The sequence below is a fragment of the Salmo trutta genome, chromosome 5, assembly GCF_901001165.1.
Source record: "Salmo trutta chromosome 5, fSalTru1.1, whole genome shotgun sequence".
Classification (NCBI taxonomy): Eukaryota; Metazoa; Chordata; class Actinopteri; order Salmoniformes; family Salmonidae; genus Salmo; species Salmo trutta.
The window spans coordinates 38,519,070-38,535,305 of record NC_042961.1 but is presented as its reverse complement, the minus strand read 5'-3'; the positions used below and the strand labels follow the sequence as shown (position 1 = coordinate 38,535,305).

The 16,236-nt window shown below is 44.6% G+C and overlaps 2 protein-coding genes across 8 annotated transcripts in view; one reads left to right on the top strand and one right to left on the bottom strand.

Moving 5' to 3' along the window:
- The window catches only part of LOC115194117 (actin filament-associated protein 1), a 107,551-nt gene extending 104,545 nt beyond the window's left edge, over window positions 1-3,006 (top strand). For all 3 annotated transcript variants that reach the window (XM_029753503.1, XM_029753505.1, XM_029753504.1), the window contains 4 exons: window positions 759-923; window positions 1,401-1,591; window positions 2,076-2,243; window positions 2,527-3,006. In XM_029753503.1, coding sequence (XP_029609363.1) covers window positions 759-923; window positions 1,401-1,591; window positions 2,076-2,243; window positions 2,527-2,553 — 551 coding nt within the window. In that variant the 3' untranslated portion in view covers window positions 2,554-3,006. The remainder of the gene's footprint in view (window positions 1-758; window positions 924-1,400; window positions 1,592-2,075; window positions 2,244-2,526) is intronic.
- Window positions 3,007-6,541: 3,535 nt separating this feature from the next.
- The window catches only part of LOC115194114 (VPS10 domain-containing receptor SorCS2), a 342,482-nt gene continuing 332,787 nt past the window's right edge, over window positions 6,542-16,236 (bottom strand). For 2 of the 5 annotated variants that reach the window (XM_029753498.1, XM_029753500.1), the window contains 3 exons: window positions 10,831-10,933; window positions 10,018-10,220; window positions 6,542-9,630 (listed from right to left, as the gene is read on the bottom strand). In XM_029753498.1, the coding sequence (XP_029609358.1) occupies window positions 9,566-9,630; window positions 10,018-10,220; window positions 10,831-10,933 (371 nt within the window). In that variant the 3' untranslated portion in view covers window positions 6,542-9,565. The remainder of the gene's footprint in view (window positions 9,631-10,017; window positions 10,221-10,830; window positions 10,934-16,236) is intronic. The other 3 variants (XM_029753501.1, XM_029753502.1, XM_029753499.1) reach the window with 2 other exon arrangements.

The window sequence follows — 16,236 nt, the reverse complement described above, 5'->3', positions numbered from 1 at the left end:
GTAAGCATCGTGTTCCTAGGGGATACCAACTATGTGTCATTTTGGATTTAGTGTATGTTACACAATACTTGTTTAATGTCAAGCTAAAATAGGCCCGTATTGATGGTTGGAGATGTCAAGTGGTGGTTTGATTGATTATTTGGTCCTTCGTAGAGGCTAATGTGCTAGGGAGGCACGCGCACACACGCACGCACGCTCACACTCACACACACAGTCACACTCAGTGGTGTGGAGAGGTTCTAGTGGCCTCTGTAGCTTAAGGCTTCTTGTTTGGTGTATTTTTTTCAGCAGGCTCAGTTCCTAGTCCCTACTCTACTCTGTTTGATTAAGGAGTGCTTCTAGGTTGAGGTTTGGGTTCAATGGGTTTCTGGTCAGTTTCTGCCTTGTCTAGAACTCTGATGAGCATTGTCTTTTTCTTTCAAATCAAATCAAATTTTATTTGTCACATACACATGGTTAGCAGATGCTAATGCGAGTGTAGCGAAATGCTTGTGCTTCTAGTTCCGACCATGCAGTAATATCTAACAAGTAATCTAACCTAACAATTTCACAACTCCCTCCTTCCCTCTCATAGCAATCCACCCTTCACATATTTCCTTACCTCCTTTTGGATCTCATTTCTCTCCTTCTCCTTCTCCCTCCCCCTAATCCCTCCTTCTCCCCTCCCCTTCCATTACCCATTTCCCAACACCTAATGACCATTTTGGTTTTAACGGTGCGAAGGGACATATAACATAAATCCCCTCTCTCTCCTGTAGGTGCAGAGCAGTATAAGTACGGTAAGAACCGCGTGGAGGCGGACGCCAAGCGGCTGCAGGCTAAAGAGGAGGAGCTGATGAAGAGGAAGCAGGACATCAGGAACCGTCTGACCCAGCTGAAGAAGGACAGGAAAGACCTGCGCACCGCCATGGAGGCCAGCACCGGTATGACAAAGAGACACACACACACACACAAACGCATGCACACTTAGACAGACAGACATATTCACGCACGCGCACACACACTGCTTTTACCAAGATAGATAGAGAGAAAGGGGGAGAGGTAAAGAGTAAGTGGTGCGAGACGACGGATTAGACGGGGGAGAGGTGGGAGTGAAAGTATGGGGAGATGGAGAAATGATTGGAGGAGAAGAGGAAGAGCGGGTTTAGAGCGGTGGGAGATGGAATGAGTGTTGGAAGGAAGAGTGTAGATGTGGGAGTTAGTGGTGTATGATGGAGTTATGGATGGAAGGATTAGGGTTAGGAGTGAGTGGTGCGGGATGGAAGACTGGTTTTGGAGGGGGAGAGATGGGAGTCATGTATCGGACGCTCTTATCCTGAAAGACTTCTCAATAAAGTACAATAACAGTAAGATGGGAACCGGGAGTGAACCTCCTTCCTCTTCATTCCTCCCTCTCTCAGGTAAGCGTTCTGCTGCGTCTCTGGTGGAGCGGCTGAAGAAGGTGGAGGACGAATGCAAGCTGAAGGAGGACGAGAGGGTGAGCCTGGAGCTGGAGCTGACGGAGGTCAAGGAGAGTCTGAAGAAGGCCCTGAGTGGAGGGGTCACCCTGGGACTCACCATTGAGCCCAAGTCTGGCACCTCCAGCCCGCAGGTTAGACCTCAATCAATCACATTTATTTTATAAAGACTTTTTTACATCAGCAGTTGTCAGAAAGCGCTTTACAGATACTCAGCCTAAAACCCCAAAGAGCAAGCAATGCAGATGTGGAAGCACAGTGGCTAGGAAAAACTCCCTAGAAAGGCAGGAACCTAGGAAGAAACCTAGAGAGGACCCTGCCTTCTTCTGGCTACACCGACCATGTCCATGACCTATGGCTGAGTCTCAATACTGTAAAAAAGGTGTCCTTCTCTTGAATAATGAACAGACAAAAGCATTTTGTCCATGTAAATTAGTCTTCTAGATAGTCTAAAGGGACTTTTTTTTTACCTTGTGTGCATTTCTCCATCTGCATTTCAAAAACTTGTCTGGTGTAAGCAATATGCCCAAAATACCGATGACAAACAGTCAACAGGCTTTTGATAAAGTGTTGAAAATGTTGCTGCTGACGCTGAATGGTGTGCATCTGTGTGTCCAGTCCCCAGTGTTGCTGAGGCGTACCCTAGAGAACTCTCCCATCTCCAGCTGTGACACCAGCGACACAGAGAGCTGTTCTACCCTGCCCGTCAACAGCGCCTCCCTCCTCCGCAGAACGGCCAATCAGAAACCCTCGACCGTCCGCGGCCACGTCCTCAGGAAGGCCAAGGTGAGACAGAGTTACAGAGAACACACACACACACACACACCTGCATTTACACGCACACGCTCGGAACACAGTCGGAACTCAGTCAACTGCATTGCCACACAACTGACACACACACACACACACACACATTGCCACACATCCCAGCCCAGTCCAATGACTATACTGAATTTGCATTTAGTTGCATGTAACTGTAAGTACATGCGCTTCTATGTGCTGTATTATTTGCAAGCATTTTCATTGATATCTCGACACCTAAGCACAGTCACTGTTCCCTTTGTTGCAGGAATGGGAGATGAAGACTGGCACATAAGCAGTAACTCTCTTCACAACGAACCTATTGTTCTAGCTTATGTTTTCTGTGTGTGTGTGTGTATATATTTATTAACTTTTCACATGGGGAAGAAGGTTGAAGAGGAGTACACTACAAGCGTAGCATAGCCAACCAGAAAGACAATAAGGACAATGCTGATTTGAGTATACTTTTATTTCCAAAACATAAAGAAATGGCACTCTTTTTGTAGCTTACTATTGTATAATACCGTGTATTATATCTGGCATGTTTGAACTACTCTGTCGTGTGGTTTTGTATTCGTCCAATCATTTTCTTTCTTTTCAAGCAGACATCCAATCATAGATGTTTTCTTGTGATCTGTTTCCCCATCACATACAAATCTGGTTTCTACAACTCTTGGGGTTCAAAAATCAAGTGCAAAACCAAGTATTTATTTGTAAATGTTTATTAAGTAAACATCCCTGTGATTATTTATGTTGATAATATTTAATGCTTGTTTTGTAGTATAGCTGGCTCTCCATAGGCGCCCATGTTATCTTTCCTACTCAGTTAGAAGCTCTCTTGTTCACAAGCATATGTTTAGAGTGGTAACTGCACTGCGCCACTAATGTTCACGTCATCTAAATGGGTTAATTGAATCATCAGTATCACTGTTAGGCAATCCAGATGATTTGCAGATCATCAAACCAGCAATGCGCCTACTCCCTACTGGTTGATGCTTGTGAGTGGGGCCATTGGAATGCTCCACTCGGTAAAGTGCAGGTCAGGCTAAGGCGTGGTCGTGTCCTGGTGAGTTTGGCCGCTGGCGTTGGAAAACTCCTAAAACCTCAAGTAACGTGGCCTCTTATATTTAAGCTTGACAACCAGGAGCTTCGGCCCAGCTCTTTTAATCATGCCACTGGTGTACTGTAGCCCTGTGATCTGATCTGGTGAGTGTGTGTGTTAGTGCGCACGACCGTGTGTGTGTGTGTGTGTGCGTGTTTGTGGCTTGTGTGTTAGTGCGCAGGACTGTGTGTGTGCGTGTTTGTGGCTTGTGTGTGTGTGTGTGCATGACTGTGTGTGTGCGTGTTTGTGGCTTGTGTGTTAGTGAGCACGACTGTGTGTGTGTGAGTGAGCGTGTTTGTGGCTTGTGTGTTAGTGCGCACGATAGTGTGTGAGTGTATGTGTGCGCGTGTGTTGAAACGTCTCCAAGGCACATTCCAACCCCATCACCAATACACTGTTAGAAATAGAGGCCTGTATGGTCAGAAATACTGTGTGTTCTCCGCTTCAACCAGAGACTGTGACCTAGTTGTGGATTCTTGAACTTCCAACTTCTACTGTAGCAACACGTTTCAGCTCATACACACCACATAGGCACGTGCACGTGTACACACACACAAACACACACACACACACACTTATGTAATTTATTTCTAATGGTGCTTTTGGTAATGCTTTTACCACATCTACAGTACACTGCAAATACTGCCATATCCACACAGCTCAGTGTAACCTAACCACTGTGCTTTGTAGGAGTGAAAGTAGCACGTTGATGTACTACTGCAAACAAGCTACGTTTTTACCATTTACTCAAAGGCACATTTACCTTTAAAACGGCTGGTTTATGGTGTATTTACTGGCCTGGTTGGAATATGAGGCTGTTCATAACAAAAATGGCCCCCAATGGAGGTTTCTCAAGTTATCAGAGTGTAAATATTTGTATAGCTTTTCCATTCTGTCAGATTGATGCCGGGATTCTAATCCGATCGCATATGCAATCTGATCACATAAGCAGTGTTTACCGTGAATGGGATCTCTGCAAACCCGAGAACATTGCCTTTAAAGGGATGGTTTACCCAAAACACAAAATTACATATTGACATATTCCTTACCGTGTAGACAGTCTATGGACAAGGTATGACAGCAATCCATGCTTTGGTTTAGTTTCCCTGGCACTGTTTCCAAATGCTAACGTTTTAGCATTTGTGGCACAAATCCCATTGAAGCCATGGGACCAATATTAGCATTTTTCATGCATCATGTCCAAATCATCCAAAAGTATCTAAATGTTATTGTGAAGCTCACCAAAAGTCAGTTATAGATGATTTGAACATGATGCGAAAAATTCTGATATCGGTCCCATGACTTGAATGGGATTTGTACCACAAATGCTAAAACGTTAGCATTTGGAAACGGTACCAGCCACTGCCAGGGAAGCTAAACCCAAAGCTTGGATTGCTGTCATACGTTGTACATAGACTGCTTACCGGGTAAAGAAACCAATGTGTCATTTTGTAATTTGGGTGAACTATCCCTTTAGAAGCCGCAATGTCTATAACCTGCGATGGGATTGAATCCCGGCCAAAGTCACCACGAGATGGGGGAGGGGAGGACAAGTTAAGCATCTAGTCCATTTTGAAAGCCTATCTTCTCTGTATAAACACCTTCAAAACTGAAAGGGGGCAAGAGATATGTCAGTGAGAAAATGTGAACCCACATTGCGGGAGGGGAGATTTGGGGGAAGGGAGGGGGGTGTATTTGGGTGTGGGCAGAGGGAGTAGGGGAGAAACAGCAACATTGTTTGTTTTGCACCTTAGACTTTTCTACTCCATTGTACTTCTTTTGACAGTTGCCAACTCGGTGACGAACGGCTGTAAATAAAAGCAATAAACTTCTTTCCAAATGTCCTCTTTTCTTGTTTATTGGTGTTGGGTTAGCTGTGTAGTCAGACCAAATGAATCTTAAAAACTCCATAAATGTTATTCTGTATATTCTCAGAGCAAAGCATTGAAAGAAATGACCCACGATACAGTATATGAGAAAGCAGTCGTTCAAAACATGATCTAGCATATTACCTGCTAGCAGAGGAAACCACACCATGCTAGTCACGTCAATGCAGGAATAAACACAAGAATCTGATAATAAACTGAGAAATCATAGTGATGATTGCATCAGGTCCGAATTCTCAGTCACTTGTTTTAGATCTGTAAAATGTTCCAACTAGGTCTGCTAACTCTTTCTCTCCTGCTGATTGGCTCGTTTGTTCGGATTCATCCGGATGGGTATGAAGCAATGGGGGATGACAGGAGGCAATGGCTCTGAGGTTAAATTCCTGCCTTGTAACCATAAATTTGTGGGGTTGATCTTCATGTCTTGACCTTTAGTGTACATTTCAAGAAATTTTTCACAACTTCTGATGCGCTCCAGAGCGGTGCAGCGGTCTAAGGCACTGCATCTCAGTGCAAGAGGTGTCACTACAGACTCTGGTTCAAATCCAGGCTGAATCACATCACGCCGTGATTGGGAGTCCCATAAGGCGGTGCACAATTGGCCCAGCATCGCCGGGGTAGGCCGGCATTGTACGTAAGAATGTATTCTTAACTGACTTGCCTCGTTAAATAAATACAATGAGAAGTGAAGGAGTCTGGTGTAAAGTTCTTACCTTGAAGTTTTCTCCCCAGTAAGCACAGGGTTGTAGGTTCAAGCTTTTAACCCCCATCAGTTGTCACATTCCACCAACTGCCATTACATCCAAGTGCAATACCTTGGTTCTAACCCACAACCCTGTGCCACCAACTCCTTCATACTTGGAATGCTTGTCTTCATGTGTTTCACATCGACAGGTCTGCAAAGGCTCATTGAAGAACAAGAGATGTGGCTCAAACAATTTTGCCATTAACCCATCAAATCTGCTCATTGGTGATGACGTGTTTGTCATTCACTTGATGAAACCCCTTCAGTCAAGTTTGATTTGAACATTCCAAACGATCTGTTGGAATGCGCAAGATATTGGGGACAGCAGGATTGTTAGTTTAATTTCCATGTGTGTCATTACTAAGTGCATATTTACTGCAAGTTGGATAGGTTTAAAAGAGAATTTCTCAAAGCGCTCCTCTTTCTCAAACCCCCAGCCATTCCATGTACTTGCTCTATTCCAGAGCTAGCACAGCTGAGTCAACTAATCATCAAGCCTTTGAAAAAGTCAAATCTTTATTGAACAGATAAAATTACGACAACAAACATGTACAGTTAGGGGAGTGATTTATTCCAGAATGCAGGTTAAGTGCGATACACTTTCTGAGGACTTCAACACATTTTTAATTGACCAAAAATCAAACAAACCCAGAAATATTAATACAACTGCAGTCAATTTCACATAGTCTGTGTCAACAACAGTGAATCTCCTTCAGAAATATGTTGGATTCTCTTGATCCCCCACAAGTGGGGGGGGGGGGGAAATAATAACAGACAACGTCACTAGAAAACTAAGAACAAGCCAAATATGAGCATATATATGTACAAAAGATGAAGAACAGAGAATCCAATAGAATAGTCCAGTGTGGTGTACTGTCTGTTCGTATCAGATAGGCCTACATTATCATGAATGTAACTGACTCACCGGGAAGCTTGAGATTGACTCTCAGCATTTGTCACTAAGACGTGTACTCTGCCTCAATCAAGACAACCCCATCGTATGGCCCAATATGTGAAGATGGTACACTTCTCTCTAGACTGCACTCCTCAAGACTGCATCGTTAGTGTAAATGAAATGTCTTGGGAAATTTGCAATGGGAAGGAAAGCTACTGACTAAGATTTACTTAACATTTTTACAGGAATTAAACAAATGTATCCAAAATGCAATATCTCCATAGATACAATAGCATGAGTGCAGAAGTGAAGGGTGTAGATTTGATCATGAGATATCCTTTCCAGTTAAACAATGGATACAACAGAAAGTAGACTACCTATAAAAGTCTGTGATACTTAGCTATACACAGAAATAATGCTGATACATGAGAAGCAAGCAATGGTAATGAGAAAGCTCCCTGTGTCATTTTACTGTGATGGGGGATTCAGTGAAGGGGGCATCCAAAAGACTTGTGTGTGTGTTTTCATATTAGTGTAAAATACTCACACTCAAGTGACTATATACAGTGGGAGGTTTTTCATATAAACATCTATGTACACCAACCAAATTATATAGGAGACCTACCACCATACCACTGCTAACTCTGCCTAATATAGGCTCATATAACGACAGCCACACCTTTATCTCCATGACGACGACCTTAGTCTCTGGGGAAATGAACTCACGTTGACCTCTGACCCGGGGGTATCTTGGTGGCACGGTCAAATTGTTATTAGTAAATAAATAAATAGTGGAAATGCACAGGAAATGTCATAGAGCAGAGGAGTCTGCGTCTTTTTAGGCACGGTGGGACAAACAATGACTTTTTAACCAGGGACGTGACATGCTGTAGCTTTGCTAAAATATCAAACACCATACAAAGTGTCACTCCTTTAACCTCACCTAGTAATCAAGTACCGTAAAACATAAAAAATACAAATATTTCATTATTATAGAGCATTGTTATACATTGCCGTATGATGAAAGAAGACCGTTTAAACAAGGATTGTATGTAAATAATTGTGAATGAATGAGGATAATTCCCACATGCTTCATGTTAGCTCGACTCTTAAATACCTGTATCTGGGATTTATAAACAGTGCAACACCACCCCTTAGTGCCTATTTGGGTAATTGCATTCTTTTCACTAACACAACCCTGCCTCAGTTCAGACCAATGATTTATATATACACTAGATGATTAATTCGGGGGCGCTGTGTTGACGCCACTGTGCCTCCATCTTGGCACTCCCCCACCAGTGTAAAAAATATTTTGGAAGCTATAGAAATGCATTTATTAATGTCTACATTAGTTTTTGCCAGACGTATTCTATTCCAGACTCCTTAAAGCATACTTTTAAATTATATTATGTGAGCTAAACATTCAAATATATATAAATATATAAACATTTCCCTTAACGTGTATATATATTTTTGTTACTAAATGTTATTTTCCCCTCTACAACAAAAAAAATACTTTAATACATATAATTTTGTCCTTGAAACATTTAATTGAGATACTGTAGAATTCCATTAATTCCTGCTCCTACTGGGGAGTGCCAATATGGCTGACCGGTGGCTTCAAAGCCTCTCAATGGCCAATACATTGCATCAGCAATCCAGGGTTTATGTACATTATTGGTTCAGACTGCTCCCTTTCCACACCCTATCCTTCATATAACAACCCTGCAGATTTAAAGGGGGCATTTCATCTAATTCTTTCCTGAGAAAGAGTATTATTGCATTTAAGTGAGAGAGAGAAAAACAGAGATGGCGGCAATTATAAATTATGGGATTGTTTAAAAAAAAAAAAAACGATTCTCCTAAAAACCTTCTCTTAATTTTGTAGAATCCCCCAGAGTTGTAACAAAGCTATTAACATCTTCACCTCTCTTTTCTCCACAACTAAACCACAGTACCCAAACTGTGTGTGAGAATGATGTACTTTCACGGCTATGGCCTGGTCATTGCATGGCTCTGTTTTGGTCATATTGTGTACCCCGCTATCCTTCTACTAGTGTACTATGATATCTGGGAACTACCTAGTGTGTAAAAACAGTCAGTGAAAAGATGAGTCTTACAGTACACAGCGTTTTAAATAGCAGGCCAGTGGGTGGGGCGTCCTCTCTGTGATGTCACCGGAACTGTCCATCCTCACTGGGTGGCGTCCAATCAGTCTCTGCGGGGTTTAACCAATGAGAACACACCGAGCAAACACGACACAGGGTGCAAAGGATACTGGGTGCAAAGAACACTGGGTAAAAAGCAGAGTTGGCCCACACCCCTGATGTTACAGTAACGCAGTGGAGGGAGGGATAGAGGGATTGAGGGAGAAGCAGAACGGAGGATACAGTAAGTGTCCCTCTGGTCCAGTGGCAAGAGCGAGAGCCATAACGAGGGAGCGAGGGGCCATGGCGAGGAAGAGGAGAGAGAGAGAGAGAGAGAGAGAGAGAGAGAGAGAGAGAGAGTACTTCTAGACTGTAGTACTATGGTGGTTTCTCTCTTCCTCTGTAAGGGGAGTGGTGGATTGGTTGGTCAGACAGAGAGACAGAGAAGGAAGGCAGAGTAGAGTTCCCTGTGCTCGTTAGCATGGCTAGCTCTTTAGCATGGCTAGCTGGTTAGTGTGTCCGTGTTCAGCCATCAGCTGGTCAGGTAGCTGTGCAGCTCTCTGGAGTTGATGCTCAGCACCACGCCTGAGTGGTTACCTAGCAACAAGGAGAGAGAATAAGTGGGTGAGACTAGTGCCGAGGATCAGTTGGTTTTAAAAGGGAAAATCCCACATGCTTCTTTATCTTGCAACATTAAAGCACAATATCCTTGTTCGTTTCAAGGGTCATCTTTTAGCCAAACTCTAACTTTTAAAAAGTAACTATTTTATTAATATTTCCCATTTATATAAGTATTACAATGCTTAAATTAACCTTTAATTCACAATATCGTTCTGGAGTTAGTAACATTAGATTTAAAAATAATAATAATTTTGCAAATAACTAATACCTTGCTTTAGCTGCATGGGCTTGTGAGTAGTAGCAGGCTGTTCTGTTAGTAGTAGTGGGGGTTAGTCCTTATAAGGGAACGGAAGGCGGGGCTACCTCCTGCGTTACCTAGAGTCTGCGAGTCCAGATCGTCATCGATAAACTCCTCCCCCTGGATGATGTGCTGCGTGTCCTCGCTGTGATTGACAGGGCTGGTCATCTCCTGCTCCTTCTCATTGTGCATCTGGGCATACACATTCCGGCCAGGCAGCTTTCTGAAAAATAGTGGAGGATAGGCATCCTCAGTCCTAAGCCAAGGACTGTGGGATTTGTAGTTTTGATGAGAGGTTGTGGTTGGAGTTGTAGTTCATGTTAATGCGTGACAGATTGAGGACTTTGTGCATCGGATGCAAAGGAAGTGCTATTGGTGTGACTTGTGAAAAGAAGACAAATCATGCACAACATATTCATTAATCTACATTCTAGATTCATCAAGTACATGCATTTATGTATTCTAGTATATCTATATTGATTCAGTAATGCATTCACCTACTGTATCTTCATACATGCAGGTATATTTTCATCTGTGGTCATGCAATGCTTCAGAGGATGACTGATTCTGATGGTTGAAGCATGGTTAATGCAACACCAGAATTGGGGGTTTGATTCCCACATGGGCAACATGCAGTATATTGACTATGTCACGATAGGTGAAAGCGTATACCAAAGGACATTATTGTTTTAGCTCCAGGAGTTTTTCCTGACCACATGCTCTAAGCCAGGGATCATGAACTAGATTCAGCCGGGGGCCAATTTTTTTCTTGAGTGGATGGTCAAGGGGGCGGAACATAATTACAAATAATTTGTCAACTGCAAAATCTTAACTAGTGCCCAGTGAATATCTGATATATGTGAGTCTATCATACCCACCTCTTGAACTTGTAGAGGATGAAGGATCCAGTAGCGATGACGCTGATGAGGAAGATGACAGCCAGAGCCCAGACACCTGGACCTGCCACTCCACCCTGAGAGCCTGCAGGGGGGACAATACACACACACACACATATTATGATATGGCACATACACACACTGCACACAAGGATAGACAACACACATCAGATGGGAAATTAACAGTACACAGACACACAGGGTAGGTAACACACACACACTCACACAGTCTGCATACACACACCTGCTATGGATGTGGCCAACTAAGACACTGAAACAAGAGTATAGCTGGCACGCCACAATAAACCCAACAGAATACATACACATCTCTTCTGCAAACAGTCAATTCCACTCCGTTTCGGTAAACATCACACACAGTGTTTAAAACACACACACACACACACACACACAACCTCAAGGTTTAGCACAGTCTGGAAAAGAGATCTGCACGCAAATTGTGCAAGAAAATATAGAGTAAGTTTAAAAGCAAATGGAATAGATTAGACGTCATTCGAACATATTGTTTACCTATGCAGATATTGCGAAAATACACGACATATACAAAAGTATGTGGACACCCCTTCAAATTAGTGGATTCGGCTATTTCAGCAACACCTGTTGCTGACAGGTGTATAAAAGCCATGCAACCTCCATATACAAACATTGGCAGTAGAAAGGCCTTACTGAAGAGCTCAGTGACTTTCAACATGACACTGTCATAGGATGCCACCTTTCCAACAAGTTAGTTCATCAAATTTCTGCCCTGCTTCATGAAATGGGTTTCCATGGCCGAGCAGCCATTGGACTCTGGAGCAGTGGAAACGCGTTCTCTGGAATGACGAATCACGCTTTACCATCTGGCAGTCCAACGGACTAATCTGGGTTTGGCGGATGCCAGGAAAACGCTACCTGCCCGAATGCATAGTGCCAACTGTAAAGTTTGGTGGAGGAGGAATAATGGTCTGGGGCTGTTTTCATGGTTTGGACAAGGCCCCTTACTTCCAGTGAAGGGAAATCTTAACGCTACAGCATACCATGACGTTCTATATGATTCTGTGCTTCCAACTTTGTGGCAACAGTTTGGGGAAGGCCCTTTCCTTGTTTCAGCATGACAATGCCCCCATTCACAAAACGAGGTCCATACAGAAATGGTTTGTCGAGATCGGTGTGGAACATCTTGACTGGCCTGCACAGAGCCCTGACCTCAACCCTATCGAACACCTTTGGGAGGAATTGGAATGCAGACTACGAGCCAGGCCTAATTGCTCAACATCAGTGCCCGACCTCACTAATGCTCTTGTGGCTGAATGGAAGCAAGTCCACACAGCAATGTTACAACGTCTATACTGAACAAAAATATAAATGTAACATGTCTGGTGAGTATGCAGGCCGTGGAAGAATTGGGACATTTTCAGCTTCCAGGAATTGTGTACAGATCCTTGTGACATGGGCTCGTGCATTACCATACTGAAACATGAGGTGATGGCGGCGGACGAATGGCACGACAATTGTCACACCCTGATCTGTTTCACCTGTCTTTGTGCTTGTCTCCACCCCCAACCAGGTGTCTCCCATCTCCCCTCATTATCCCCTGCTTATTTATACCGGCGTATTCTGTTTGTCTTTTGCTAGTTTGTCTTGTCCTGTCAAGTCCTGTGTTCCCGTGTTTCCGTCTTCCCAGTTCTGACCTTTCTGCCTGTCCTGACCTTGATGCTGCCTGCCGTCCTGTACCTGCCTGACTCTGATTTGGATTACAACTCTTTGTCTCCTCCCAAGGAGCCACCATTGGAAGACACAAGGAGTTACTGCAAAGCCTTATAGAGGGACTCCATACCCTGGCTGAACGCCATGACCATGCATTCAATATATTCCGCAGATTCCCTACTACGCAGCAAGCCACAACAGTAATTCCCCAGACAGTAAAACACCGCAAGCAGCGATGCTTCTTCCCAGCCTACCCTAGTGTCCCGAGAACCTCCTCCGGTGTGCTACGCGGGAGATTCTGGAACCTGCCGGGCTTTTCTCTCCCAGTGCTCCCTCATGTTCGAGCTGCAGGCTTCTTTCCCCTCGGACCACTCGAAGATAGCATACCTCATAACGCTGATGTCCGGGAGGGCACTTGCCTGGGCTACGGCGGTGTGGGAGCAACAGTCCACCGTTTGCCTCAGTCTTGAGGAGTTTGTGGCGGAGGTACGAAAAGTGTTTGATTCTCCATTGTCCGGGAGAGAGGCTGCTCGTAAGCTGCTCCAACTACGTCAAGACTCCCATAGTGTGGTAGACTATGCGATGGATTTTCACACGTTGGTAGCTGAGAGTGCTTGGAACCCGGAAGCCCTTTTCGACACATTGCTTCACGTATTATCAGAGGTTAGAGCGAGCTCGCAGCCCGGGAGCTTCCCATGGACCTCGCCCACCTCATCGCCTTGAACTTACAGATCGATGGGTGGCTACGGGAATGTAGGAGGGAGAGGAGATTTGTTCCCGGTCACACTCGCTCATCCACTGCTCCCACCTCGCCTCCGCGGAATCCCGGAAGTTCCCGACGTCCACCTTACTGAGAGAATCCGAGGTCACCCGAGTGCCCAAATCACTGAGGGCGGTTGACTCACCTCGTCCAGAGACCAAGCTACTGGGAAGGGCTAGATTGTCTCCGGATGAACATTTACTCAGGTTGAGCACCAGGATCTGTCCGTATTGAGGGACTACAGGACATTATACTTCCACCTGTCCATTAAAAAGACCAGGCTCACCAGTAGGTACTGGTACTCTGGTGAGCCGTACAGGGATTTTCCAATCTCCCATTACTCGTACTCCTTTCCATGCCACTCTGTTGTGGGTTGACCAGGCCAAATCTTTCCGGGTGCTCATTGACTCTAGGGCTGACGAGAGCTTTATTGACGCTATCTTGGTCTCGGGGCTGGGAGTCTCCACTCAACTCCTCTCCATTCCCATGGACGTCAGAGTGCTGGATGTGCTCTCTATTGGTAATACGGTTCCTATCAACCTACAGTGGGGGAAAAAACTATTTGATCCCCTGCTGATTTTGTACATTTGCCCACTGACAAAGAAAGGATCAGTCTATAATTTTAATGGTAGGTTTATATGAACAGTGAGAGACAGAAAAACAAATATCCAGAAAAACGCATGTCAAAAATGTTATAAATTGATTTGCATTTTAATGAGGGAAATAAGTATTTGATCCCCTCTCAATCAGAAAGATTTCTGGTTCCCAGGTGTCTTTTATACAGGTAACGAGCTGAGATTAGAAGCACACTCTTAAAGGGAGTGCTCCTAACCGCAGCTTGCTACCTGTAAAAAATACACTTGTCCACAGAAGCAATCAATCAATCAGATTCCAAACTCTCCACCATGGCCAAGACCAAAGAGCTCTCCAAAGATGTCAGGGACAAGATTGTAGACCTACACAAGGCTGGAATGGGCTACAAGACCATCGCCAAGCAGCTTGGTGAGAAGGTGACAACATTTGGTGTGATTATTCGCAAATGGAAGAAACACAAAAGAACTGTCAATATCCCTCGGCCTGGGGCTCCATGCAAGATCTCACCTCGTGGAGTTGCAATGATCATGAGAACGATGAGGAATCAGCCCAGAACTACACGGGAGGATCTTGTCAATGATCTCAAGGCAGCTGGGACCATAGTCACCAAGAAAACAATTGGTAACACACTACGTCGTGAAGAACTGAAATCCCGCAGTGCCCGCAAGGTCCCCCTGCTCAAGAATACATATACATGCCCGTCTGAAGTTTGCCAATGAACATCTGAATGACTCAGAGGACAACTGGTGAAAGTGTTGTGGTCAGATGAGACCAAAATGGAGCTCTTTGACATCAACTCAACTCGCTGTGTTTTGAGGAGGAGGAATGCTGCCTTTGACCCCAAGAACACCATCTCCACCGTCAAACATGGAGGTGGAAACATTATGCTTTGGAGGTGTTTTTCTGCTAAGGGGACAGGAAAACTTCACCGCATCAAAGGGACGATGGACGGGGCCATGTACCGTCAAATCTTGGGTGAGAACCTCCTTCCCTCAGCCAGGGCATTGAAAATGGGTCGTGGATGGGTATTCCAGCATGACAATGACCCAAAACACACGGCCAAGGCAACAAAGGAGTGGCTCAAGAAGAAGCACATTAAGGTCCTGGAGTGGCCTAGCCAGTCTCCAGACCTTAATCTCATAGAAAATCTGTGGAGGGAGCTGAAGGTTCGAATTGCCAAACGTCAGCCTCGAAACCTTAATGACTTGGAGAAGATCTGCAAAGAGGAGTGGGACAAAATCCCTCCTGAGATGTGTGCAAACCTGGTGGCCAACTACAAGAAACGTCTGACCTCTGATTGCCAACAAGGGTTTTGCCACCAAGTACTAAGTGATGTTTTACAGAGAGGTCAAATACTTATTTCCCTCATTAAAATGCAAATCATTTTTGTGTTGTTATTCTGTCTCTCACTGTTCAAATAAACCTACTATTAAAATTATAGACTGATCATTTCTTTGTAAGTGGGCATACGTACAAAATCAGCAGGGGATCAAATACTTGTACAGTGGGGGAAAAAAGTATCAGGAAATCACAGTGAGTGTATGTAGTTCCTGCTCATAGAATCTCCCCGTGTACCCGTGGTTTTGGGGTATTCATGGCTCCAGAAGCACCATCCCATGATTGACTGGGATGCTGGTTCTATCGTAGGTTGGACCCCGTTCTGCCATGTGCAGTGTCTTAAGTCAGCACAGCCTGTCCCGGGACATCTTCCTGCAGGCTTGGGAGAAGCCTCAGATCTCTCTGCCATTCCCGCGGAGTACCTGGACCTCCAAGAGGTCTTCAACAAGGCCAGCACTACGTCTCTCCCTCCGTATCAACCCCATGACTGCGCCATTGACCTTCTCCAGGGCACTACACCACCTCAGGAGCGGCTTACTCCCTGTCGTGTCCGGAAACCAAGGCAATGGAGGAGTATATTGAGAACTCTCTCGCTGCAGGGAATGTTCGTCCATCTGCCTCTCCCGCCAGCGCAGGGTTCTTCTTTGTGGAGAAGAAGGACAAAACCCTGCGCCTGTGTATCGACTACCGGTTAAAAACCGTTAACCTCTACCAGTCATCTCATCGGCTTTCGAACCTCTTAAGGGAGCGACAATCTTCTCTAAGTGTGTGCAACGCCAGGGTTGTGGGTTCGATTCCCACGGGGGGCCAGTACAAAAAAAATAAAAAATGCATGAAATGAAATGTATGCATTCACTACTCTAAGTCGCTCTGGATAAGAGCGTCTGCTAAATTACTAAAATGTACATGTAAAATGTAAGTTGGACCTTCGGAATGCCTACCATCTGGATACGGGAAGGAGACGAGTGAAAGACAGCCTTTACTTATGAAAC